This window comes from Chlorocebus sabaeus, chromosome 29 (assembly GCF_047675955.1).
Source record: "Chlorocebus sabaeus isolate Y175 chromosome 29, mChlSab1.0.hap1, whole genome shotgun sequence".
Taxonomy (NCBI): Eukaryota; Metazoa; Chordata; class Mammalia; order Primates; family Cercopithecidae; genus Chlorocebus; species Chlorocebus sabaeus.
Window position 1 is genome coordinate 23,356,774 of NC_132932.1, and position 25,756 is coordinate 23,382,529.

General features: G+C 38.4%; 1 protein-coding gene across 12 annotated transcripts in view; it reads left to right on the top strand.

The window, feature by feature from the left end:
- ADAMTSL3 (ADAMTS like 3) overlaps positions 1 to 25,756 on the top strand; it is a 402,196-nt gene that overhangs the window by 228,185 nt on the left and 148,255 nt on the right. For all 12 annotated transcript variants that reach the window (XM_007990199.3, XM_007990200.3, XM_037987797.2 and 9 more), the window contains 5 exons: positions 12,132 to 12,243; positions 17,177 to 17,315; positions 18,527 to 18,577; positions 19,889 to 20,093; positions 24,990 to 25,137. In XM_007990199.3, the coding sequence (XP_007988390.3) occupies positions 12,132 to 12,243; positions 17,177 to 17,315; positions 18,527 to 18,577; positions 19,889 to 20,093; positions 24,990 to 25,137 (655 nt within the window). The remainder of the gene's footprint in view (positions 1 to 12,131; positions 12,244 to 17,176; positions 17,316 to 18,526; positions 18,578 to 19,888; positions 20,094 to 24,989; positions 25,138 to 25,756) is intronic.

The following is a 25,756-nucleotide window of genomic DNA, read 5'->3' on the forward strand; positions in this document are numbered from 1 at the left end:
GCACAATCTAGGCTCATTGCAACCTCCACTTCCTGGGTTTGAGCCATTCTCCCACCTCAGCCTCCTGAGTACGCGCTCCACCAGGCTGGACTAATTTTTGTATTTTTAGTAGAGATGGGGTTTCGCCATGTTGGCCAGGCTGGTCTCGAACTCCTAGGCCCAAGCTATCTGCCCACTTTGGCCTCCTAAAGTGCTGGAATTACAGGCATGAGCCACCACACCTGGCCAGTCCAAACTTCCTGTTTTTGTAAGGACACCACTTGTACTAGATTAAGTCCTCCCAGTTACCTTACCTTAACTACATTGGCAAAGACCGTATTTCAAATAAGATAGTATTTTGAGATACTGTGGGCTACGCTTTTGACATGTTGTTTTTGGGGCACACAATTCAACCCCTAACAGTGCCAGCAGAAAAGAAAATTTACCTGTTTCCTCATGCCTCTCAGTCATTGGGATTCTGTCTCATTGTAAGCATTTATCATTCATTCCAAAGGCAGAAACTTTTAGAATATTGCATAGTTTTCTGTAATGTGATCTGTTGAGGGAAATTTCTTGGTTAAAGCAATTCATACACTGCTTTAGTAATTACCAGAACTTACAGCTAAGATATGTGTAGAAATGTAGATATACTATGAATAGTTTTACATAAAAATCTATTTCACAAATTTTGGAAATTCTTTTGAAGTGGCCAAGTCAAGTAGTTGAATTTGAATTCATTTTTATACCATCGGTTTTGTTTGTTTGTTTTTGAGATAGGTCTTGCTCCGTCACCCAGGCCAAGTACAGGCTGCAAGTAATCCTCTGGCCTCAGCCTCCAATTACCTGGGACTAGAGGCACACAGCCCCACAGCCAGCTAATTTTAATTTTTTTTTTGTAGAGACAGAGTCTCACTATGTTACCCAGGCTGGCATTGAACTCCTGAGCTCAATCAACTTTCCTGCCTCAGACTCCTAAAGAGCTGGAATTAGAGGTGTGAGCCACCATGCCTGACCACATGCTTTTATTATAAAACTCATTTTCCTCATCAAACAGTGGTAATACACTTTTGCGGATGTTAATGTGCATTTCTCTTTTGCCATTCTCTGTACTTCACCATTTCCTTTTTCATCAGAGCTGTTTGCCCTGTGGACTTGACAGCAGTGGTATGGCAGATGGGTGATTAGCAGGAGTGCAAGAGAAAGCATTCATGTTCATCTTTTCATTATTAAAGTAGGGTTATTATTATTTTTAGCTTAGTCTGTGGAAAGCCACGCTTAGTGGAGAAAGATGAAGATTTTCCAAATTGATTTAGTACCCATAACATTTCCAGGGCCAAGCCTGGGGTCCTAATCCATAGCACATCTTCTATAACATGGAGAGGATGCTCCTTTCTCCAGTAAGGGTGCGTCTCGGTCCAGTGTCCTCAGGAGGACGCGCACTGCAGGGCATGTCCAGCCGGGACGTGGAAAGCCTTCTCCCTCTCCTGGCGCCAGGACGAAGGAAGCAGGCAACAAGACGTGTTTCATGATGGTGGTCACTCTCCAGGGCAGGGAGGCTTTCAAGGAAAGCTAAAAGCAGAAAAGGAGCTTTTGCTCCCTCCCCAGGCAGAGCTTCCAGAGGAAAGTGCCTCATGGGGATTCCACCTCCATCAGCAACAACCCAGAGAAGCCACATGAGAGTGAAAGTGGAATTAGTGCCATGAAACGTTTGGTCACAGGCTGAGTCTGAGTTTAGCTCCCCGTAGTCTCCTTCAGTTCCTGAGTGGTAATGGAAGACATCTAGAAAATTTAATGTACTCTTGGCTGGCCAGGGGGTGACATGGTGGTGGCAAAATGACACTTTAGCAGAGAGGTGTGGGGAGAGAGACTATGGGTCCTATTTTGTTCAGAAAAGGCCCAGTTTGTGCTTGTTACCCCAACTTAATTGTTAATGGCTCCTCCTTTCACTCTCAGAAGCATCCTGGCATGAACAATAAATCCGATGGTCTCCCTAGGTGCAGAGCTCTAAGGCAGCCAAGGATTGGATAGGGGTCCCAGCCACACCACCGAGAACGTGCAGCAAGACAAGAATGGCAGTGTCGAGGGACTAGGGGAAAGATAGTGTGCCCACTGGCAGCATTTAGGGCCCATTTGAGGATATTGTGCATGGATTTGAGTAAGCTGTTGTATATTTGCCCTGCACTGAAAGTAAAAGGCACTGGTCCAGGTGTCACATGTGGACAAGACAATGTGATCTCTGGAAGCCCAGTAGTCCTTTTTCTTTCTTGTGGACTTTCTCAGCAAGGAAACCCCAGAAACTCCACGGTAGACCTTTTACCACCTCTCATCGGCAAGAATTGGGTCACGTGCCCACTCTTTACCACCCACTACTGTGTTCATCTGGGTCCTCTAAGAATCAGATGCCAAGGCAGGATGAGAAGTACAAGAATTTATTCAGAAAATGCCTATGAGAAAAAAGTGGGAGAGCAGGATGATGCTGGGAGAGCCGTCAGCCTGCACTGAAAATCTGACCATGAGTGAAGGAGAGAGGGAAGGAAGGAAGGTCAAATGCAAGCATCTTAAATGCAGTAGATTCTAGGACAATTCAGCAAAGCTAGAGAGGAGACCCTGAGCCAATGTCATTCATCACAGGACTCTAGTGTCTCCCAGGAATAGCTCTGCCTTCAGTATCCCTGCTGTGCTTAGTCACTGGCTAGGAGCATCCCATGGGAAGCTTGACCCAGAACTGGGGCTGTTGGCCAGTGACACTCTTTGCAGTTGTGTATCTGAGCGGAACACTCATAGGTCCTGCCACTAGCAAGGTAAATGTGACCATAGTGATTCACTCAGAACAATCAGGATGTGCAGTGACTCACGCCTGTAATCCCAGCACTTTGAGAGGCTGAGGCAAGTGGATCACGAGATCAGGAGATCGAGACCATCCTGGCCAACATGGTGAAACCCCGTCTCTACTAAAAATACAAAAATTAGCTGGGCGTGGTGGCAGGCACCTGTAATTCCAGCTTCTTGGGAGGCTGAGGCAGGAGAATTGCTTGAACCTGGGAGGCAGAGGTTGCAGTGAGCCAAGATTGCAGCACCGCACTCCAGCTTGGTGACAGAGCAAGACTCCATCTCAAAAAAAAAAAAAAAAAGAACAATCAGGATGTATGTATGTATATGTAAGACACAGGAGGGAGGAATGAGCATGAACAAAATTGAGTGTCTATAAAATGGAAAGGAGAAATGGATGTTGGTAGGCAATGAAATGTGTCTACTGCGCTAAGGATTTCTCTTTCTGTAACACATCTGGCTTAATGCCTTTTATTTCTCTCTTTTATTTTTCTTTTCAGTGGTAATGGAGAAGACTTAGAAACCATTTATGTTTTTCTTAGGCTTATTATTTTAGCCAATTTTGAAATTTACATTTTTCTAGAGAAGTATCCAATTCATCTCATTTTTCAAACTTAGCTCTTCAAATGTAATCATGGTATTCCCTTATCGTTAAAAATAGTCTCCTCTTTACCTATAACTATGTCTCTTTCATTCCTAAACTTGTTTATTGGTTCCTTGTGTAATTGTTGTTTTACTCAGACCATCCAGACATTGTCTCTGAGACATCTAACAACTAAATTTTTGTTTTGTTCATTAACTCAGAGTTTTTTTTTTACGTTTCTATTTATATAAATTTTTATTTATTTCTTTTATTTTTATATGGGTTTATTTTGGTGTTATATTTTCAGCTTCTAGAACTGAATTCTTAATTCATTCTATTTTCATTTTTTTCTCCATTAAATGTATTTAGGGCTATCAGTTTCCCTCTACAGAAGTTCTCAATTTTACTGTAATGTAGTTTATCAGTCTTTAACTTTATTCTTAGTGCTATTTGTATCCTGGTTGAGAAATCTGCCTCATCCAGAATCATGAAGATATTCTTCTTTTTGTCATTGTTTGTGTGTGTGTTGTTTTTTTTGAGATGGGGTCTTGCTCTGTTGCCCAGGCTGAGGTTCAGTGGCACAATCGTGACTCATTGCAGCTTTGACCTCCTGGGCTCTGGTGATTCTCTCACCTCAGCTTTCCAAGTAGTTGGGACTACATGTGCACACCACCATGCCTGGCTATTTATTTATTTATTTATTTATTTATTGGAGACTTACTCTGTCACCCAGACTGGAGTGCAGTGGCATGATCTCACCTCCCTGCAACATCCACCTCCTGGGTTCAAGGTATTCTCCTGCCTCAGCCTCCCGAGTAACTGGGATTACAGGTGTATGCTACCACACCTGGCAATTTTTTTGTATTTTTAGTAGAGACAGGGTTTCACCCTCTTGGCCAGGCTGGTCTTGAACTCCTGACCTCTAGTGATCCACCCACCTCAGCCTCCCAAACTGCTGGGATTACAGATGTGAGCCACTGCACCTGGCCAAATTAAAAAAAAAAAAAAAAATTTATTTTTGTAGTAACAGGATCCAGCTGTGTTGCCCAGGCTGGTCTCAAATTCATGAGCTCAAGTGATCCTTCTGCCTTGGGCTCCCAAAGTCCTGGGAATACAGGTGTGAGTCACCATGCCCAGCCCCTAAGATATTCTTCTATGTTTGCTTTTAGAAGTCTTATTATTTTTCCTTTCACACCAAAGGCTATAATCACTGTAGAAATTGTTTTGTATATATTGTGAGGTATAATAGAATCAATATTTTTTCTATATGACTGTTTAATTGACCTGGAGTCATTAGGTGAATGATCCATTGCCTATTTCTCTGAAGTCTGATAACAATAATGTATTTATGGACTGTACTTTGTTTCATCAATCTGTTTATTTGTGCCAATACCACTGTGATATATCTACTGTAGCATTAAAATAAGTCTTGATATCTGGTAGTGTAAGTTTCTGCTTTGTTCTTGCAGATTATCTTTGCTTTTCTTGACACTGCATTTTTATATCATTGAAAATCAGCTTGTCTGTTTTTAAAAATCAGCTGGATTTTGATTGGAATTGCATTGGATCTCTATGTCAATTTAAGGAAAATTGACACTTTCCAATACTAAGTCTTTCAATTCATAAATGTGGCATATCCATACATTTTTTAGTTCTTTAAAATTTTTCTCAATAATGTTCATAATTTTTACTCTATGTCTTTAATGTCTTTTATTAAATTTATTTTCAGGCGTTTGTTATTTTGATGTTATTATAAATGGTATTTTTTAAGTTCCTATTTGTTTCTGGGGTGTGGGAATACTGATTTTTGTGTATTGACATTATATTCTTACTATATTCACGTGTTAATACTTATAGTTTGTGAATTCTTTTGGATTGTATACATACACAATTGTGACATCTGCAAATAATGAAGATGGCAGCTGTCCTTGTTATGCATGTCACTTCAGGAGCAAAGTTCCCTATAATTCACCATTATATATAATGTTTACTATAAAATTTTTTATAGATATTTTGTTTGGTGAAAGAATTTTTTTCTTTTCTAGTTTGCTTCATTATGTACAAGCATAGAGCTGTATCAAATGCATTGATTGCATCTTTAGAGATGATCACATGGTTTTCTCCTTTTTCCTTTTTAATGTAATAAATGACATTGATTTTTCAAATATTAAACCAACTGTATCTTCCTGTGATAAACCTACTTGTTCATTATTCTTTTCGATTAGAATTTATTGTTAGTTGCCGGGCGTGGTGGCTCACGCCTGTAATCCCAGCACTTTGGGAGGCTGAGACAGGTGGATCACGAGGTCAGGAGACCAAGACCAGCCTGGCTAATGTGGTGAAACTCCATCTCTACTAAAATACAAAAAATTAGCCAGGCGTGGTGGCGGGTGCCTGTAGTCTCAGCTACTTGGGAGGCTGAGGCAGGAGAATCACTTGAACCCGAGAGGTGGAGGTTGCAGTGAGCAAAGAACATGCCACTGCCCTCCAGCCTGGGTGACAGAGCGAGACTCCATCTCAAAAAAAAAAAAAAAAAAAAAAAAAAAAAAAAATAGCATTTATTGTTAGTGTTTATTATTTTATTGTTTGTAAAAAGGTGTATCCTTTTGTATATCACTGGATGTGATTTTAAATTATTTTACTTAAGGTTATTGTTGTTGTTTTGGTACCTATGTGCAGGAAAGGGTTTGTTTGTTTTCTTGGAATGCCTTTTTCAGGTCTTGGCATTTTATTCTGCTTTTATAAAACAAGTTTAGAAGTGTTTCCTCTTATTCTCTGCAATAGTTTGCAAACGATTCATGTCATTTTTTTCTTTAAATGTTTGGCAGTGTGCACCAAGAAATATTTAGAATTATGCATTTAATGTCTTTGAAAGATACAGACTCTTTAGATTTTTTTATTTCTTGTGTCCGTTTTGTTTCAATGAATTTGTCTATTTCAACTAACTTTTAAAAAGTTATTGGCATACTTTCTTTTCATAGCATCCTCCTATTATTTGTTCACTTTCTGAACATCTTGTAGTATGTCCTCTTTCTCATTCCTGATATCGACTATTTGTGCCTACTCTTTTCTCCTTGCTCAGTCACGTCAGAGGGTTATCAATTTTATTAGACATTTCACAGAAACAACTTTTGGGTTCATAACTGTATTACTCTAGTTTTCTTTCCATATCATTAATGTCTGCTCCTATCTTTATTATGTCCACTCTTACTTCTTTAGATCCCATTAGCTGTTTTTTTCTTAAACTTCTTGAGATGGATTATGAGATCATTAATTTTCATCTTTTCTCTCTAAAGCGTATACATTTAAGTCTATAAATTTCCCTCAAAGCATGCCTTATATTTAATTTCATAATTTTGATATGAAATGTTTTCCTTCATCATTCAGTTACATTACTTTGTAAGTTTCATAAATATATATTCTTTGACTTGTGGATTATTTAGAAGTATAACATCCAAGCATGAGGGAATTTTCCAGTAATCCTTTTTAAAATTTATTTTTATAGCTTAATTCTACTGTGGTCAAAGAACATACTCCATATTATTTCAATATTTCAGAATTTGTAGAACTTGGTTTGTGGCTCAGAATATAACAAAGTTTGGGAGAATGTGATGTTGTAGTCTTCTGTTGTGTTCTACGTTTGTCAATTAGGTCATGTTTAGTAATAGTGTTATTCAAAATTATTACCTTCCTGATTTTTGTCTGCTTATTCTATCATGAGAGATGTGCTAAAACTACCCCGTGACTGTGCATTGTGCCTTATATATTTTAAGGCTAGGTTGTTAGGTATGTTCACATTTAGAATCATTGCATCTTACTAGTGAATCCACCCTTCTGTTATAAAATGTTTCTTTCAGCACTTTGAGGATGTCTCCCTGTTGTCTTCTGACTTCAATTTATTCTGTAGATAAGTCAGCTGTCAGTCTTCTTTGTGTTCCTTATAAGGTAATTTGTCCTTTTTCTTCATCTGCTTTTAAGTGTGTTCCCTTTGGTTTGGGTTTTCATCAGTTGGGCTATGGTGTAATTAGTGCCTTTCTTCAGCTTGAGGTCCAGGTGTCTCATGAATCTGTGGCTTGGGATCCACCATCAGTTTTGACAGATTCTCATTTATTATCTCTTCAGATTAACTTCTGTCCCAAGCTCTTTGTTCTGTATTTCTGGGACTGTAATTGTACCTTTACCTGTATCCAATTTGTCTCATTTCCACTTTCTTTTCATCTTTCGTTTTACTGATCCTCTGCTCAGGTGTGTCTAATTCAGGGATCAGCAGATTATGACCAGCAGGCCATCACTGTTTTTGTAAATGAAGTTTTGTCAGAACAGCCACCCCTATCTGTTTACATATTGTCAATGGCTACTTTTGCACTATACTAGCAGTATAGTGAATAGGTGCAACAGAAACCATGTAGCCTGAAAACCTAAAATGTTTACCATCTGGCTCTTTATAAAATACTTGCCAAAGTCTATTTTAATCCACTTTTAAGTTCATCCATTGAGATATTGATTTAAATTATTGCATCTTTTATTCCTAGAATTTCCGTTTTAGTTATAGCTTCTTTGTTTCCAGTGAAATTCCCCATCTTATAATTTGATTTCTTGAATATTTTAATCTTATTCCAAGTTCTCTGAAAAACACAGCCCACAGCTGTGTTCCATAACATAAGTGTTCCAACACTTATGTTATGATCATAGGGAAAGCATAAGGTGTTGCTAGGCCCCTCCTGCGGGGAAACAAGACTGAAGCCAAGGCCAGGGTTGCAGGAGGTAGTAATGGTGTACTTAAATTTTTATATTTTCATCAGTTAATACCAATATCTGGATTTCCTGTCACTATGTTTATAATGTCTATTTTTTTTTCACTTTTTTGGGTTGTCGTTAAATTTTGTTTTTTTGTATTCTTAGTTACTTTTAAAGTTTGTGCTGTATGTTATAGAAGAAAGGTTGTGGATATAATTTGAGATTGTAGCAGATTTATTGATACTCTTTGTTAAAATCCCCTTTAAAAATTATCAGATTATTTTTGCTTCTAGATCTTCAGTCTAACACTCTTCCAACTGGATTATTTTGGATATCTTATTTTTGCTTCTAGAAGACAGCTAGGTTAGCAACCAGTCATCTTTATCCAACAAGGAATTGAAATAACTTGAACCAGGGCTTTATTCCCTTTGAAGGTTGTCCTGTTTCCAGTTTACTTTATTCCTGTGATAGAGCTTTCTGGGGTCCTGGGTTGGGAAACACCTGACACGTTGGAAGGCCTTGAGCTCTAGGTGTTCGCTTTCCACTACATGAGGCTGATGACAGATTTGTCCAGTTTCTCAGCTGCTCAGCCACCACTTGCAAACTGGAAAATGCCTTGAGCAAAAAGGTAGAGCGAAATGTCATGCCAAATTTGCTTACGTTTCTAAGTTTCTTTTGTGTCTGTGATCTTAGCCCCGCAAATCCTCACTAGCATGGTAGTTTTCTGATGCGTTAAAATACACTAAAAATATTTTATGGGCCAGGCACTGTGGCTCATGCCTGTAATCCCAGCACTTTGGGAGGCCAAGGCAGGCGGATCACCTGCTGTCAAGAGTTCGAGACCAGCCTAGCCAACATGCCGAAACCGCATCTCTACTAAAAATACAAAAATTAGCCAGGCAGGGTGATGTGGGTCTGTAATCCCAGCTACTCAGAGACTGAGGCAAGAGAATCCCTTGAACCTGGGAGGCAAAGGTTGCAGTGAGTTGAGATCACACCACTGTTCTCCAGCTTGAGTAACAGAGGGAGACTCCATCTTGAAAAAAAAAAGAAAAGAAAAAGAAAAAAGAAAATTTTATGCAGCATTTTTACTTATTCTCACTGGGGAGATTCATCAGAAACAAGCAGTCCTGCTACAGCCAGAAACAAAGCTCCTTAGCAGTGTATCCTATCTCTGTAAACTGTGCTGTCCCACTCCGTTACCGTAATGCTGCCTCTCCCTCCCTACCTACACATCTCGTGTCGGGAATTTTTATACCATTTTGTAATTAAATACATAAAACCACTATTTTAAAATGTTTTAAAATAGCGGTTTTTAAAAATCTAAACAAAAAATTGTTTAGATCCTCTCATAAGCTTTACTGATTTATTTAATCGTTATTGCTTCTTGCATCTCACTACTTCTGTATTTATATTAGTTCTTAGTTGGTACATTCTTTAGTAGTTTTTTTTTCTTTTTTTCCAGTGAATATCTCTGAGTGGTAAAGTTTCAGAATCATTTTGTGTCTAAAAATATCTTTATTTCATTGATTAATGATTGATCATTTGATTATAGATGGATAACTGCTAACTGATTACTGATTAATAACTTGGTTATAGAATTCTAGATCCAATATTCTTGTCCCTCATCACTTTGAGGACTTGACTTTGTTTTCTTGAATCCAGTATTTCTTGTGAGAAATGTGATGTTAATCTGATTTTTCACATTTTTCTAGGTAATCATATTTTTCTTTATGATAGCGTTTAGGATTTTGCTTTATGCTTTTTGTTTTATCTTTTAAAATGTCTAGAACTGAATGAACATTTTGAAACAGAGACTTCTGTCTTTCTTAAAGTCTAGGAAATTGTAAGCGATTATATCATTAAATACTGCCTCTTCATTGTATTTGTCTATTATCTCTATTTTTTAAAGAAATATTGTAGCAGATTTATTGATATTCTTTATTAAAATTCCCTTAAAAATTAAACTGTATTATTTTGATAAGTTGTTTCTTCCACTAAATATAGCATTTCTCATATGAAATATCTTTTATAATACTGCATTTATTTTATTTTATTTTTTGAGATGCAGTCTCACTCTGTTTCCTAGGCTGGAGTGCTATGGCGCGATCTTGGCTCACTGCAACCTCTGCCTCCTGGGTTCAAGTGATTCTCTTGCCTCAGCTTCCCGAGTAGCTGGGATTACAGGCATGCGCTACCACACCCAGCTAATTTTTGTATTTTTAGTGGAGCTAGGGTTTCACCATGTTGGACAGGCTGGTCTTGAGCTCCTGACCTCAAGGGACCTGCCTGCCTCAGCTTCCCAAGGTGCTGGGATTACAGGCGTCAGCCACCATGCCTGGCCCACCATATTTATTTTTATTGTTAAAATTTTTTATCCTAATTTTATTTCTTGTTTTTTTTTTTTTTTTTTCCAATTGCATTTTTTAGAGATTTTTCTTTTTCTTTTTTGTGTTTTTTTGAGACAGAGTCTTGCTCTGTTTACCAAACTGGAGTGCAGTGACGTGATCTTGACTCACTGTAGCCTCAAACTCCTGGGCTCGAGTTGTCCTCTTGCCTCAGCACCTGCAATAGCTATAGCTCTGACTACAGGTGCATGCCACCCCACCTGGCTAATTTTAAACTTTTTCTTTTGGAGAGATAGGATCTTGCTATGTTGACCAGACTGATTTCAAACTTCTGGCCTCAAGTGATCCTCTTGCCTTGAACTACCAAAGTGCTGGGTTACAGGTGTGAGCCACTGTGCCTGGCCTGGTTTTTCTAACACATTAATTTTTTCTTTTTTTTTCTTTTCTTTTTGTTTTTTTGAGATGGAATTTTGCTCTTGTTGCCCAGGCTGGAGTGCAACGGTGTGATCTCAGCTCACTGCAACCTCTGCCTCCCGGGTTCGAGCTATTCTCCTGCCTCAGCCTCCTGAGTAGCTGGGACTACAGGCACATACCACCACACCTGGCTAATTTTTGTACTTTTTAGTAGAGACCAGGTTTTGCCATCTTGGCCAGGCTGGTCTCAAACTTCTGACCTCAGATGATCTACCCACCTTGGCCTCCCAAAGTTCTGGGATTATAGGCATGAGCCACTGTGCTGACCACATTAATCTTTTCTTAGCATTTTTAATTGACAAAAGTTGTATATATTTATAGTGTATAAGATGATGTTTTGAAATATGTATATATTGTGGAATGGTTAAATGGAACTAATTAACATATACTATCTCATTAGTGCCCTATTTCCCTTTTTTTTTTTTTTTTTTTTTTTGAGACAGTGGTTCAAGAGATTCTCCCACCTCAGCCTCCTGAGTAGCTGGGACTACAGGCATGTGGCACCATGCTGGGCTAATTTTTGTGTTTTTAATAGAGATGGGATTTCACCATGTTGGCAAAGCTGGTCTCGAACTCCTGACCTCAAGTGATCCACTTGCCTTGGCTTCCCAAAGTACTGAGATTACAGGTGTGAGCCATCGTGCCTGGCCCCCATTTCCTTTTAATTAGATACTAGACTGTTTAAACACCATGTATTTATACACTTAAGTCGAGTTCTTGCAGTTGTGCTTCTAGAAGAATTTTTCAGAAGGATGTGCTTAAATATATTATTATTAAAAATGTAAGAGCCTTCACTATGTGCTATATTGTGAGCAAACCCAAATCAATTCTCAATCTTTGTTGTCATGAAAATTAAAATCAAATGTTTCAGGAAGAAAAACAATATGAAATGAACAAATAAAAAAATGTCTACCTACATTTTTTGTGAATCCATTCACAGGCATGGAATTATCTGGAAAAATGACTCCAGGGAGATTTGCAGAAGATCACCTGAGCCCCCATTTATGACAAATCTTAATGAAATGTTATCACATCTTAAACTTATTGGACTCCTGCCCCATAGTTTTTATAATGGATGGGTGGTTGTCTGCATACATGAAGAACATTTATCTTATTCTGAAAGGTGTGGAAAGCACTAGCTCCTTGTTTGCACGTGTGTTCTCACAGTTCTTTTTGTCCAGACCAGGTACACTGCAGCCAAAGACAGCGTGGTTCAGTTCTTCTTTTACCAGCCCATCAGTCATCAGTGGAGACAAACTGACTTCTTTCCCTGCACTGTGACATGTGGAGGAGGTGAGGCCCAGGCTTTGTTCATGAATATTTAGAGCTCAGAGTTAGAGAAATTACGCATTTGCATTTTTGAAGCTGATTTTAAAATTGGCGTGGTGATTAGAGATGTCTGATCACACAGCACCTTACTCAGCAGCCTGAATGCAATGGTGTTAATGGATAAGATGCATTTGCCTTTACTCTTAAAGACAGGTGCAAAATTGGATTTGGAAAACACCTTTTACTTTTAGCCAAAAAAAACCCCCAAAAAACAAAAAACTGTAAACAAACTTGTTTGCATGTGTTACTGCATTTCTCTTCTTGATTGCCCTTAAAGTATGTATTATTTTTAATTTTCTATGAGAAATCTGAGAAGCAGAAAGATGGAGTGACTTGCCCAGCCTGGTTGAGTCAATGGGTATGTTGGTTCTAACATTAGATTTACAACTTTTTTCTTCTCAGGTGCAAGAGTATAAGCTTATTAAAAAGAGAAACAGTCTCTACTAAGTGTTAAGGGGAAAGTCCTGCTTATTGTCTGCTTAGTTCAAAGTTTTCTTTCCTTCTCTTCTCTTTCCCTTTCCCTTTCCTTTTCCCTTTCCCTTTCCTTTTTTGAGACGGAGTCTTGCTCTGTTGCCCAGGCTGGAGTGCAGTGTCATGCTCGGCTCACTGCAACCTCCACCTCCCAGGTTCAAGCGATTCTCGTGCCTCAGCCTCCTGAGTAGCTGGGATTACAGGTGCCTGCCACCTTGCCTGGCTTATTTTTGTATTTTTAGTAGACACAGGATTTCACCATGTTGGCCAGGCTGGTCTCGAACTCCCAACCTCAGCTGATCCACCTACCTTGGCCTCCCAAAGTGCTGGGATTACAGGTGTGAGCCACCGTGCCCAGCCTAGTTCAAGATTTTCATAGTCGCTTGAGGAAAGTTTTAGGACAAGTGTAATCCAGGGCTCCACACACGCTACAAAAGCAGCATCTTTCATGCTCTGGTGGAACATAGTTGTCCATTTGATACGGAGAACTGGCAACTCCCTGGACCAAATGAGGAGGCAACTAGAGCTACCGTCAAAAGAATTCTCTTTTTCTGAACTGACCTTTTAAATCAAAGAATAAATGCATGCAACCCAGGAACCATGACTTACTAGAACAGGGATTTATGTTGAAGCTTCCCCTTAGAGTACCAGGCGGTGATACTAGGTGTTTACCGTGTGTCAAGCCATGGATTAGTTGCTCATAATCACATTTATTCTTCAAGAAAACCCTAAGGAAGGTCTCTTTTATTTCTGTCTTATACATGAATAAACTGACACTTAGAAAGTGTAAAGAGCATACAGTTATGTTGTTCAGCTAATAAACAGTGCAGCTAGGATCTGGTCCCAGGTCTGCTTGATATCAGAGTCGTGCTCTAAATGACTTTGCCCTTGTGCCTCCCCTAAACCACCTACTACGCCTGGGACCAGGTCAGGGTACGCAGGCTCAGGTATGGTCTTGTTTGAAGAGCTAGAATAAATACTCCTTCAGCCCAACCTAGCTCCACATCTTTTCAGTCCTTGAAGCCTACGGAATATCAATTTACTTAGAGTCAGAAACTGGCCTATCTCCTTTAAACTACAGGTATATGAAGGAGGGCTCTTCAGTCAGTGCCAGGTTGCTGTGAATATGCAGGCAGATCTCTCTCTTCTGGAATTTAGGCTCCCCTTGAAACAACAGGGTAGGCACTTTTGTGGGAAGCACGGGGCAGCCCAGGCCCAAGAAGAAGTTTACATCCCTAGGAATGGAAGAGAAAACTGAATAGTGCCACAGAAAGAAAGTAAAAGTGAATCTCCCCAGTTCGCCAGTTAGTTCTTCCTAGGGCCAGGGTTGAGGCAATAGACCACTTGATTATGATCTTGCAGCAGTGATTCTCACAGTGGGCTTCTTGGACCTGTAGCATCAGCATCTCCTGGGAACTTACTAGAAATGCAGATTCTCAGGCCCCACCACAGACCTACTGAGTCAGAAACCCCAGGGTGTGGTTAATCCTCCAGGAGATGATGGTACATACTCCACTTTGTGTGTACCACAAAGTGTACATTGCCTCTTTAAGCCAGTGTCTTTGGATAGCAGCTGGAGCCATATTGCCATCACTATTTTTGCCATATCTGTGTTATTCCTGCACTATTATTTACTTAAGGATTTTTCTTTAAGGGGACATTTATTCAACTTAAATAAACATATTCACAAAAAGAATTTAATAGTACTACCTTAAGTGGAAATCTATTCCTTGTCACAAATAGAGCACAGTCACAAAATTAATACAATGAAAACAAACCAGTGGAGTAAGTCCTCTTCAAGTTTCTACCAGCTCTGACATTCATTCAGTTTATTTTCAATTCCTCCTGAATTTTCTTGAATGTTATAAGCATTTTTATGAGGCAAAGGCTCCTTTACATCTTTGGGTCACTTATGACTCTTTGGATACTCTTACTCTGCAGAAAAACAAACATCTCTCTCTTTTGTTTGTTTTACAGGCAGGTCTCACTAAGTTGCCCAGGCTAGACTCAAACTCCTGGGCTCAAGCAATCCTCCAGCCTCAGCTTCCCAAGTAGCTGGAACTACAGGCATGTGCCACCATGCCTGGATAATTTTTAAAATATTTTGTAGAGGTGAGGTCTCACTATGTTGCCCAGGCTGGTCTCCAACTGGTGGGCCCAAGCCATCCTCCCACTGCAGCCTCTCGAGTAGCTGGGAGTGTGGGCATGTGCCACCACGCCTGGCTCAAACATCTATTTTTTTGAAAAAAATTTATTTCTTTGTTCTTACACACAGTCATTCAGAGAGACGTTCACATTTGGATCCATAAGATAAAAGACACTTTCTACTCTAGAGGAGACATTTTATAGTGGGATTCAGCTTAGTCCAGTTGATTAAATTCTTGGGAAGCGAATAGGTGTTTCTCATACTTGGGTGCCCATGGAAAGACATAGTCCTGTTGGAACTATAAATGTGCATGAGCACTTAGCAGTGAGATCGTCTCCAAAGATAGCAGTGGATGTAAGAACAGAAGGGAGATTTTAGGCTGCTTTTGGGGTGCCTGCCATTTTCTGTACACTGGCAGCATTTCAGTACATTTGTTCAAGATATAGAAAGGCAATCTGCCTCATTTCTTTTGCTTTTTTTATCTCTAAACTGTGATAAAACAAAAGAGGAAAATTAATTGTCCCTCCCCAAATTATAAACACTGTTTATGCCTGTTTTCATTTAGAAGTCTATTTCTATTTAGAACAAATATATTTTTTTTCTGACTCAAGGAGCTGTAATCTCATTTTGTATTTGTTTTGGGGAAAATAAAACACACACATAAAACCCACAAGGAAAGCATTACCAAAATTTAATTATATTAGTAATCAAATCTGTGTGATGTCTGTGAATGGAGTTTCAGAGTTTTTTGGATAATCAAGAAAATTAGTTCATTGATCTCTAAGGTACTGGGGTACTTAGGTGGACTTTCCTAGTCTTCGTCTGTAATTGTCGATGTGAGACACTTGAGATCAATCTGGATAAAGTACCTAGATTGCCATTGCCATCTGATATTGTCAACTTTCTGGCAGATATTGGCACCCAAGTAACATTTTATTGACTCCGTTTGGATTTTCATTCTTGTGGTTTCGACCTTGCTTTTATAATGCATACCAGTTCGTCCTTCTGCACTTAGCTTACATCCAAGCTGTGTCTTGTAGAAAGCTGTCTAGTGGTTTATAAAATCAGATTCCTCTCGACAATCAGGACTTTAAATGTATTTTTAGACCTTTAGACCAACTGGCAGAGGCAGAGCGCTTGGCTTTGGGTATTTTTGCTTTCCTAAAGAGCTCATTCTAGTTTTGAAAAATTACCTTTTTTTGAAAAAGTTTAACTTAACAAGACACTTATGTAGTGACAGGAAACTTGGAATCAGATCTTTCAGGAAATAGAAGCATCATTTTGTGACTTGCTTTTTAAATTTATAGCACTCATCTATTTGCAATGTTCACTTTCCTCAGAAACTCTACAAATTAGATTTAATAGAATCAGGAATAAGTCTTCGTTCCTTCTGTTCGAAGGCTCGTGAGACGAGGGCTGGGGAGTGACATGGGGAGATGGATTTTGTTCCTTTTTGTATAGACAATGCTTAACTCCCCATTTGGAAAGCTTATTGGTATTGCAGGTGCCTGTGGCATCCCAAGGGAGCAGAGGAGTAAAATGTGGTACTGCATATGCAAATTATAAAATGTTATGAAAGAAATATTCAACCCGGCAATCACCCAGCGCAAGAGTAGTTCTCAAAAACATGATGTTGAATGAGAAAAATGGAAAATGGAACAAGATTTAAAACACATTATCATTTATTAAGTTAAAAACAGACACACAAAAACAGCAGCATTACATAAGACAGTTGCATATTTAAGGACATATCAACAACAAATCAAAATAGGTGTGTTGCGGGGATTGGAATGGGAGTGTCAATAAGGGAAGAAGAAAGATTACATGGAAATGAGAGAAGGGCCTTGCACAGTGCCATGATGACAATGAGGAGGAAAGACAATGAACTGAGGAGAATGAATAACTCACCTGCACCTGGAGAGGAGACTATTGTCATTTTTCAGTTAGAAGTGCTGAGAGTACTGCAGTCGGTACTAATTGTCATTCTCAATTTTGGCCGCGCATTTTAGTCATCTGAGAAGAACCTGAGAACCTTTTTTAAAAGGTACTGTTTTCCTGGATCCCAGAGACAGGGCTTCTGACTTAATTGGACCATGAAGGAACCTGGGCATTAGAGTATATTAAAAGCTCCCATGTGGTTCTGTTATAGAGCCAGGGTTGAGAACCACTGAGTTAAGTTTCTTAAAGAGGAAACAAAAAAAAGTGTGTGGCAAGTGGTAACTCTGCCAAGTAAAAATGAAACGGATGCAATATTCAGACTTTCCTTTTCTAACACTTTAGGTTATCAGCTCAATTCTGCTGAATGTGTGGATATCCGCTTGAAGAGGGTAGTTCCTGACCATTATTGTCACTACTACCCTGAAAATGTAAAACCAAAACCAAAACTGAAGGAATGCAGCATGGATCCCTGCCCATCAAGGTTTGTGTCATTGTCCACACCCTTTTTACTTCATAAAGAAACAAATCAGCTTCAACTGAGACTGAGCAATCTTTGCAGGGCAATACATTTCCATTTCCTGACTTTGTCTACTGGTGGCAGGTGCCTACATTCACATTTGTAACTATGGTGCATAGGAATTAGGATACATTCCTAATGAGTGTCCGGATTAGAATTGCTATACACTGGCAGCATTTCAGTACATTTGTTCAAGATATAGAAAGGCAATCTGCCTCATTTCTTTTGCTTTTTGTTATCTCTAAACTGTGATGAAACAAGTCTAGCTTTCTCTTGTCAGTCTAGCTTTCTCTTGTTGTGGGCTATGTGTTCCTAAGTTTTTTTATAATGAACTTTTTGAACATCTCCTGCTCTCTTCATCCAAGTACAATGTGTAGTCCATCTGCCAGTCATAAATATCTTCCACTCACCATTTTAGCTTTTAAACTGGGTCACCCATTATCACGTTTTGGCTTTTGAAGTGTTCACATTAAATTCAGTATATATAATGCATTATGCAAGGAAGTAAAAAGTTTTAATGCCAAAGCAAAAAAAGCTATGCGTAAACTATCCTATTGCATAATTTAGTACCTGCTGACTTGGATTGCCTGGGGAAGTTTCCTGGCTTACTACAATACCTTAAAATAACAGCACAATATCAAGTCCCAGAATCCTCCAGATATCTGCCAGCTGGCTTAGGAAGAAGTGTGCAAGTGGAAAAGGAAGCGTTCTCAGTGGATTTCATTTCCTGTTACTAAACTGCTCATTTCCTATAAGCCTGGTTGAACGTAATTATTAATAGAGACCTTTCAAAGGACAAATTCTGTGAAATAAAGTGGTTTTTGAAGATCCTACTAATATGACAGTGTGTTAATATCACTGGTATATTAAGAGAGTAATGATTATAAAAAGGAATAAATTTATCTAAATTGCAAGGTACTTTTTTCCTTTAATTAATATACTGCTAGTTTAGTTTTCTATATTTTCAAATAGAACTGGAGAATTTGTATCGTAGATATTCTTGACAATTAAAGAGATAGTGGCTGAATTTTTAGGAGTGATTGATAACACTTGACATTTTTAGTTTCCAATTTGAAAGAGCTGTGTCTCTTGGGATGTCAAATATTATGTTAGTCTATTAATAAATGTGTTAATTTATTATAGAAATGATATTCTCACAATGATTTCATTTGTAGTGATGGATTTAAGGAGATAATGCCCTACGACCACTTCCAACCTCTTCCTCGGTGAGTTATATGTTTCCTTTTCCTTTTTGCAATTTAAGTAGTTTGCTAGGAATTGTAGCATCTGTAGCAATAGCCTAGAATGTCTGAGGGTTAGATATTAGATACTTTACAGAGCTAAGGGAAAACAGACTTCAACTCAATAATAGGAAAAATCTTTCTAAGAATTAGATGGAATAGGCTGCCTCAAAAGATGATGTTCCCCATCGCTAGAGCTGTCAAGCCTATCTTGGACAACTGAGTATCATAGCAGGAGCTCAAGTGTTGCAATTAATCAGAAATTTTAATCCCCTTTTAAACCAAGATGAATAGTATAGTCCTTCCTGACTCTGAGGTTCTGTGATTCTCTAATAATATTGTCCATTAGTATTTACGGTTTAGAGGCAGTTTGAAGATGCAGCCACACTATATATTTTAATTGATTTAATTTTCACAATGGTCTTATGAAGGTTAAATAGGGAAGGTATATTATTCCCAGTTGACAAAAACCCCAGATGTGAGGAGCTAAGTACCTTGTGACTAGAGATTGTGTGTGGCAGTTAAGAATAAAGCCTTGGCCGGGTGTGGTGGCACATGCCTATAATCCCAGCACTTTGGGAGGCTAAGGTGGATGGATCACTTGAGGTCGGAGTTCAAGACCAGCCTGGCCAACATGGTGAAACCCCCTCTTTACTAAAACATACAAAAATTAGCTGGGCATGGTGGCGGGTGCCTGTAATCCCAGCTACTTGGGAGGCTGAAGCAGAAGAATTGCTTGAACACAGGAGGCAGAGGTTGCAGCAAGCCACGATCTTGCCACTGCACTCCAGCCTGGGCGACAGAAAGAGATTCTATCTTAAAAAAAATAAATTAATTAAAATTTTAAAAAGGCCGGGCATGGTGGCTCACGCCTGTAATCCCAGCACTTTGGGAGGCTGAGGCAGGCGGATCACGAGGTCAGGAGTTCTAGATTAGCCTGGCCAACATGATGAAACCCTGTCTCTACTAAAAATACAAAAATTAGCCGGGCATGGTGGTGCACGCCTGTAATCCCAGCAACTAGGGAGGCTGAGGCAGGAGAATTGCTTGAACCTGGGACGTGGAGGTTGCAGTGAGCCGAGATTGTGCCATTGCACTCCAGCCTGGGTGACAGAGCAAGACTCTGTCTCAAAAAAAAAAAAAAAAAAAAAGTAAAGTCTTATGACTCCCAGTCCCAGGCTCATTCAGCTAAACCACAACTGATACCTTAAAGCCATATTTTTTGCCACCATCTTTGCAAACTTGAAACAAACAAACAACAAATAAATAATATAATTTTGTTTGTTTGCTTTTGAGCTGGGAACATAATCCTTGGACTGCATGTTCCGTGTCCTGTGGAGGAGGGATTCAGAGGCGGAGCTTTGTGTGTGTAGAGGAATCCATGCATGGAGAGGTATTGCAAGTGGAAGAATGGAAGTGCATGTATGCACCCAAACCCAAGGTTATGCAAACTTGTAATCTGTTTGATTGCCCCAAGTGGATTGCCATGGAGTGGTCTCAGGTAAGATTTGAGAATATGCCACTTTTAATTAATTCTCATATTTCAAGGGATATTTTCTATATGCCCACCGTGGTACTAGACAGCATGGAGACCAGAAAAAGTGGTAAAAGAGCATGGTTCCTACTCCAGAGAGCTTAGGAAGACAGTTGGAGGACAAGGTAAGAAAGACCGCAAGCATCATCCTAGGTAAAAATAATTAACATTAAGGACATTAATAATCATATTTCCATATAATTACCAGCATAATTAATATTAAGTACTGTAAAGAACAAATCTATAAAGAACGAATGTTGAAGCAGAGTCAGTCAGGAAGTATTTGTTGCCCCTGTGGTGCTTAACCCATCTTTGAAGAATTTAAACAAGCAAGAATTAAAATTTAAATTATTTAAATTCTTTGACAAATATAAACAAGCAAGAACCTGAGAAGCATCACTGGGTTAGGGTTAGTGTTAGGGAGATGGCCAAACAGAGATGGCTGAGCAAAGGCAGTAATGACAAGAAGTGACTCGAAGTTGAAGATTTGAAGAGATGAGCCATGTTACTAAGAATTGGAAGATTAAGTTGGAAATGCTGACACGACATGAAAGCGTGTGTCCTTGATCCAGCAGCTACTAAGAAGCTTCACAATTTTTGTGAAGACATAATATATTTTAAGTAACTGAGGCAAGATAGCCTAACATTGAGAAAGACCAGAGGCGGGCAGCCTATTTAGAAATCATCTGTGGGGTCAAGTTGTATATAAAAGAAAAGAGAAGAAGGAAAACACCCCAGAGGTATAACAAGGGTCATGTCAAATTAGCGTAGTTTTCACTTTCTAAAGAGATGACTGAGTAAGCCTCCAGAACAAATAAAATGCAGCTGGATTAGTCAAAGATGAAAAATGCAGACATTGGTATTTAATAATGTAATCTTAATCCTTTAATTTTCTGGAGAGTGAGATGTAATTGACTCAAGTTTCTCCAGCTTTCTTAAGTGATCTCCCCACACACATAGTTCATCATATACATGCATTAATATATCTATTCATGTATTTATTCAATGTGTCAGCTACCGTGCTAAGAAGTAAATACAACTTGCTCCTACCACCCAAAAGCTTAGAATCTAGTTGCATAGACGTTCATGCAAACAAAGTTGTGATACAGTATAGTATCGTGCATAAGTAGTATCATGTGCCCAGTACTTCAGAGGCACAAGGTGGAATGATTCACTCCACCTGAAGGTGTCAGGAAAGCTTCAGAAAGGAGGTAGCACTTGAACTTGAAGGATAAATGAGTGTCAGGTGAAGACCATATCAATCTTTTTCTGATATCCCCAGACTAAACATCATTACCCTGTAGAACTTTATTCAAACTTGCTAGGAAGAAGTTATCAATTAATTTTTGGTCACATACTCCCTAAAAAGAAGATTAGAGAATTTCGTATTTCTTCACATATATTTAGGTTGACATTTGAAATTTCCTATCACAAGTTTAAATAATTACAAAGAATATCATTTCAACATGTTGTGAATGTTGACATTTTACAATAAGAGTGTTGCAGCATTCAAAAAAATCTGTCTAGTGGAATTTAAATGCCATGATAATTTCTATCTTTGCCATCTTTCATTTAAAAAATACAGGAACGAGCTCTTCTTTAACAATTTGGATGTTGTGCATATTTTTCCCTTTGAACTCACATTTGCAATCTAGTTTCCCCACAGAATTTTATTCTAATATAATGTATTTTTATGCTTTAAAGTCTTTTTTTAATTACAGTATTCTACTTCTCTCCAAGAAGATGTATATGATCATTGAAATTAATTTATTTTACTTTCCTGTGGCCATAAGGCCCTATTTAAAATATTCCTCTGAATTGAGTTAATTTTACAGTCAAAATAACATATATATATATAGATATATATTTCAAAGTTTGGTAAATAAGAATAACAACACAAAAACTACATTTTCATTTGAATACACACTTAGTTCATCATGTACATGCATTAATATATCTTTATAGAAGATAAGTGGGGCTTAAAAAATAGTCCATCACCAGAATGAGCCATGTTCAGCAATGATTTTATTATTAATTTTTACTATTGGTTTCTTATTTTGTTTTGTTTGGCTTTGCATGTATACACTGGGAAAGCCTGTTCACATAAATCAATAGACCAGGATGGAAGGATTTTATTTTAGCAAGGTCGTTCAGTTCTTTGAACTCTTGAATTATGTGCCAAAATTCATGTGATGGTCTATCATCAAAAATTATTTTTAAGGATCTGTCTGCTGGCAATTTAAGTCTTCTTTCTATTTTGTTGAAAGCAAAGAATATCATCTCAGCTGCAAAAGGATTTGTTATTGAGACATTAGAGACTTTCACTTTCTCAGCCCCAAATTAACATTATTTCTACAACTGCAGAGCTTGTTTTCAGCTCTCATAAGTCCTAGTCATATGTTTTATGTTGGCTTTAGAGCTTTCATATCACCCTCCATCCCCATAAATATCATGACTTTATCATTACATGTATTATCAGAATAGAGGATGTTAACTAGCTCTTCTCATGCACCATACTTCACCCTTAATACTTTTCACTTTTTTCAAAAATCAAACATATTCTCAGTGATGAGGATTTTCCATCATTGAGGACATATGCAGCTCCACAGAGGAGTTCTGGAACTGTTGTAAACACTGACAATGCCATTGGGGGAAGTGTCTGGCTTCCCAGAAGGGTGGTTTAAAAGGAGAGGATGCTCCTTTGGATTAACCAGTTGTAGTATAGTTATATCTTGTACTGTTTTCTTTCTCTTTGGGTGAAATTTTTTCTTTCTTGGCTAAAACAGCCACTCAATATATATATCTCGAATTGATAAATTAGGGGGTAGGTGAGTCAATTTTCCAAAAACAGGGTAATCTCAAACTTCATGAACTCATTAAAGTATTTGTTCAGTGGTTTCAAGAGTGGCATCATGAACTAGAGAAATTTCCCAATATTCTGCCTAATGTGCGTACACTGAGAAAAGCCTCCATATCCTTGAAACATGTCTTTGAAACTTGTCCCCAGGGATACCCAGGCACAAAGTTGCTTAGGGGGTCAGAAAATAATTTTCAAGCTCCTTAAAGCAGTGACTTGGCCATGGCTTTGGCAATAGATGGCTCTGGGAGGGAATTCCACTCTGCCTGTTAGGAACTGTGTGACCTTGAGCAAGATCCTTAGATGGTGGGCCGTTTGCTTATCTATTCAATAAGCCTGAAGCTACTGACCTAGAAGTGGGTCAGGAGGATTCATGAGATAACAAATGAATGAGGTGCCTGTCCCATAGCAGGTAACCAAAGGCAATCAAGAACTCTCAGCCCCTCCCTGGGGTGGATCCAGAATTGGTGGGGTCTGAAGCTTGTACAGATTTGAGGGGACTCCTCAAAAACAAGAATATAAAACACAAATATTGAGTATTGAAGAGAATGTTTATTTAGAATAAGAAAGGAAATTATAAGAAATTATAAATTTAAAAAAACTGACAACAACTAATTGTGAACTCTGGATTTAATAATGATAATATTTAATAATGATATATTAAGTAATGTATTAGTTATGTTAATAATGATGTATTAATATGGGTTTCTCAGTTGTAACAATGGCATCACACTAAAGCAAGACATTAATAATAGGGAAAATCATAGGGGGGAAAAGGGGTGAAGGGGAATATTGGGGTTTTCTGTACTGTCTGCTCAATATTTCTGTAAACCCAATACGGTCCTCAAAAAATATAGTCTATCAATTTTTTAAATGCGTACATATATATACTCCCCAATATGCAGATTATATTAGTCCATTCTCACACTGCTATAAAGATACTACCAGAGACTGGTTAATTTATAAATGAAAGAGGTTTAATTGACTCACAGTTCCACATGTCTGTGGAGGCCTCAGGAAACTTACAATGATGGTGGAAGGTGAAGGAGAAGTAAGTACCTCCTTCACAAGGCAGCAGGAGAGGGAGAGAGAGCATGAAGGGGGAAGAGCCCGTTATAAAACCAGCAGATCTTATGAGAACTCACTATCCTGAGACCAGCATGGGGAAAACTGCCCCCATGATCCAATCATCCCTTCTCAGGTCCCTCCCACGACAAGTGGGGATTATGGGGATTACGATTCAAGATGAGATTTGGGTGGGGACACAGAGCCAAACCATAACACAGATAAATGAAAAGCTAGTCTCGATTTTTATATGACATGAAAACATTCCACTTATAGGCAAGAGTAACTTTCAAATCATAAACAAATAATCCAAGAAAAAAAATGCTGCAAAAAAAATTCAGAAAAACATAGCGTATTTTTATTAACTTTAATTGCAGGCAGTTATAGTTATAGATGTATCAGGATACATCTGTAGTATTTTTTTCTATAGTGTTTGGCTGAATTATCTTTGATGGCCTCATTTTATGACAGCAGTTTTGCAAGACTGACTTCTATAGTCAAAATAGAAAAATAATCTTCTGGCATAATTCATCAGAATTTTATTATATTTTTATTGACAGTTCAGAAAGGTTTCATTCATCTTCAAAAATTATTTTGGGTAGGGTCATGTAAACTTTTAATCAAACTTGAGAAAACTTGTAACAAGTTTCTTTGATATTTGAGCAGTAAGATTTCAGGGCATTTTCAATTTTCTTGAACTATGATCACACCTTAAATACTTTTTCAATTGAGAAGTAGAACAAGGTTGTACAAAAGAGGGGCCCTGAAATACAAGCATCACAGAAAATTAGCTTCGGTACCCTTCCTTACATAATATTTGTCTAAAAGTCTTTTGTGTTTAATATTTATGTAGTTTAATGGCTTTCCTTTACATATGATAAAATATTGCCTTTGTGGTTCTCTTAAAAATAATGCATTGGCTTCTCTTTTCTTCTTTGAAGTGCACAGTGACTTGTGGCCGAGGGTTACGGTACCGGGTTGTTCTGTGTATTAACCACCGTGGAGAGCACGTTGGGGGCTGCAATCCACAACTGAAATTACACATCAAAGAAGAATGTGTCATTCCCATCCCGTGTTATAAACCAAAAGGTAAGTCTGTGGTGCATTGTAAATTCAAATCAAATAGTATTTTCCAGCTCCCATTCCAGTATTGTAGCATTTCCCTTTCAACTTACTACTTTCTTATAAAAATTGTTTTACTGATAGATTGCAATAGACCTTCCCATCTAGATAAAGAAGTTAGATATATGTGAATTATTCATCTCGAGGGAAAACTGAGCTCCTGTTGATTCCGTACAGATGGAGTAGCTCCTATCTATCTAGTTTTATACTAACATTTTCTTGGCGGACGTAAGAAAATTAAATGCAGTCTCTCCCTTGAAGAAAAAGAAGGAGAATGGCAGAGGGGGAGATTTAAAAAGGAGGGGAAGGAAAAGTACAAGGAGGAAGAGAAAGAAGAGCAAGAAAAGAGGAAGAAATAGAGGAGGAGGAAATTATTCTTTTCTCAAGATTCTCGTTCTTCTTTGTAGCTACCTCTCCACTGGAGTGTAAGATTTTTGAGGGAGGAATGATGTCATCTTTATCATGTGTACTAATGCATGGAATGAATGAAAACTTCCAGTTCCCAGTGGAGATCTATGGATGCATTTATAATCTCTCCAGTAGTTCACATTTGTTCTACATGAAAGAGCAGAAATGGGTAGCATCG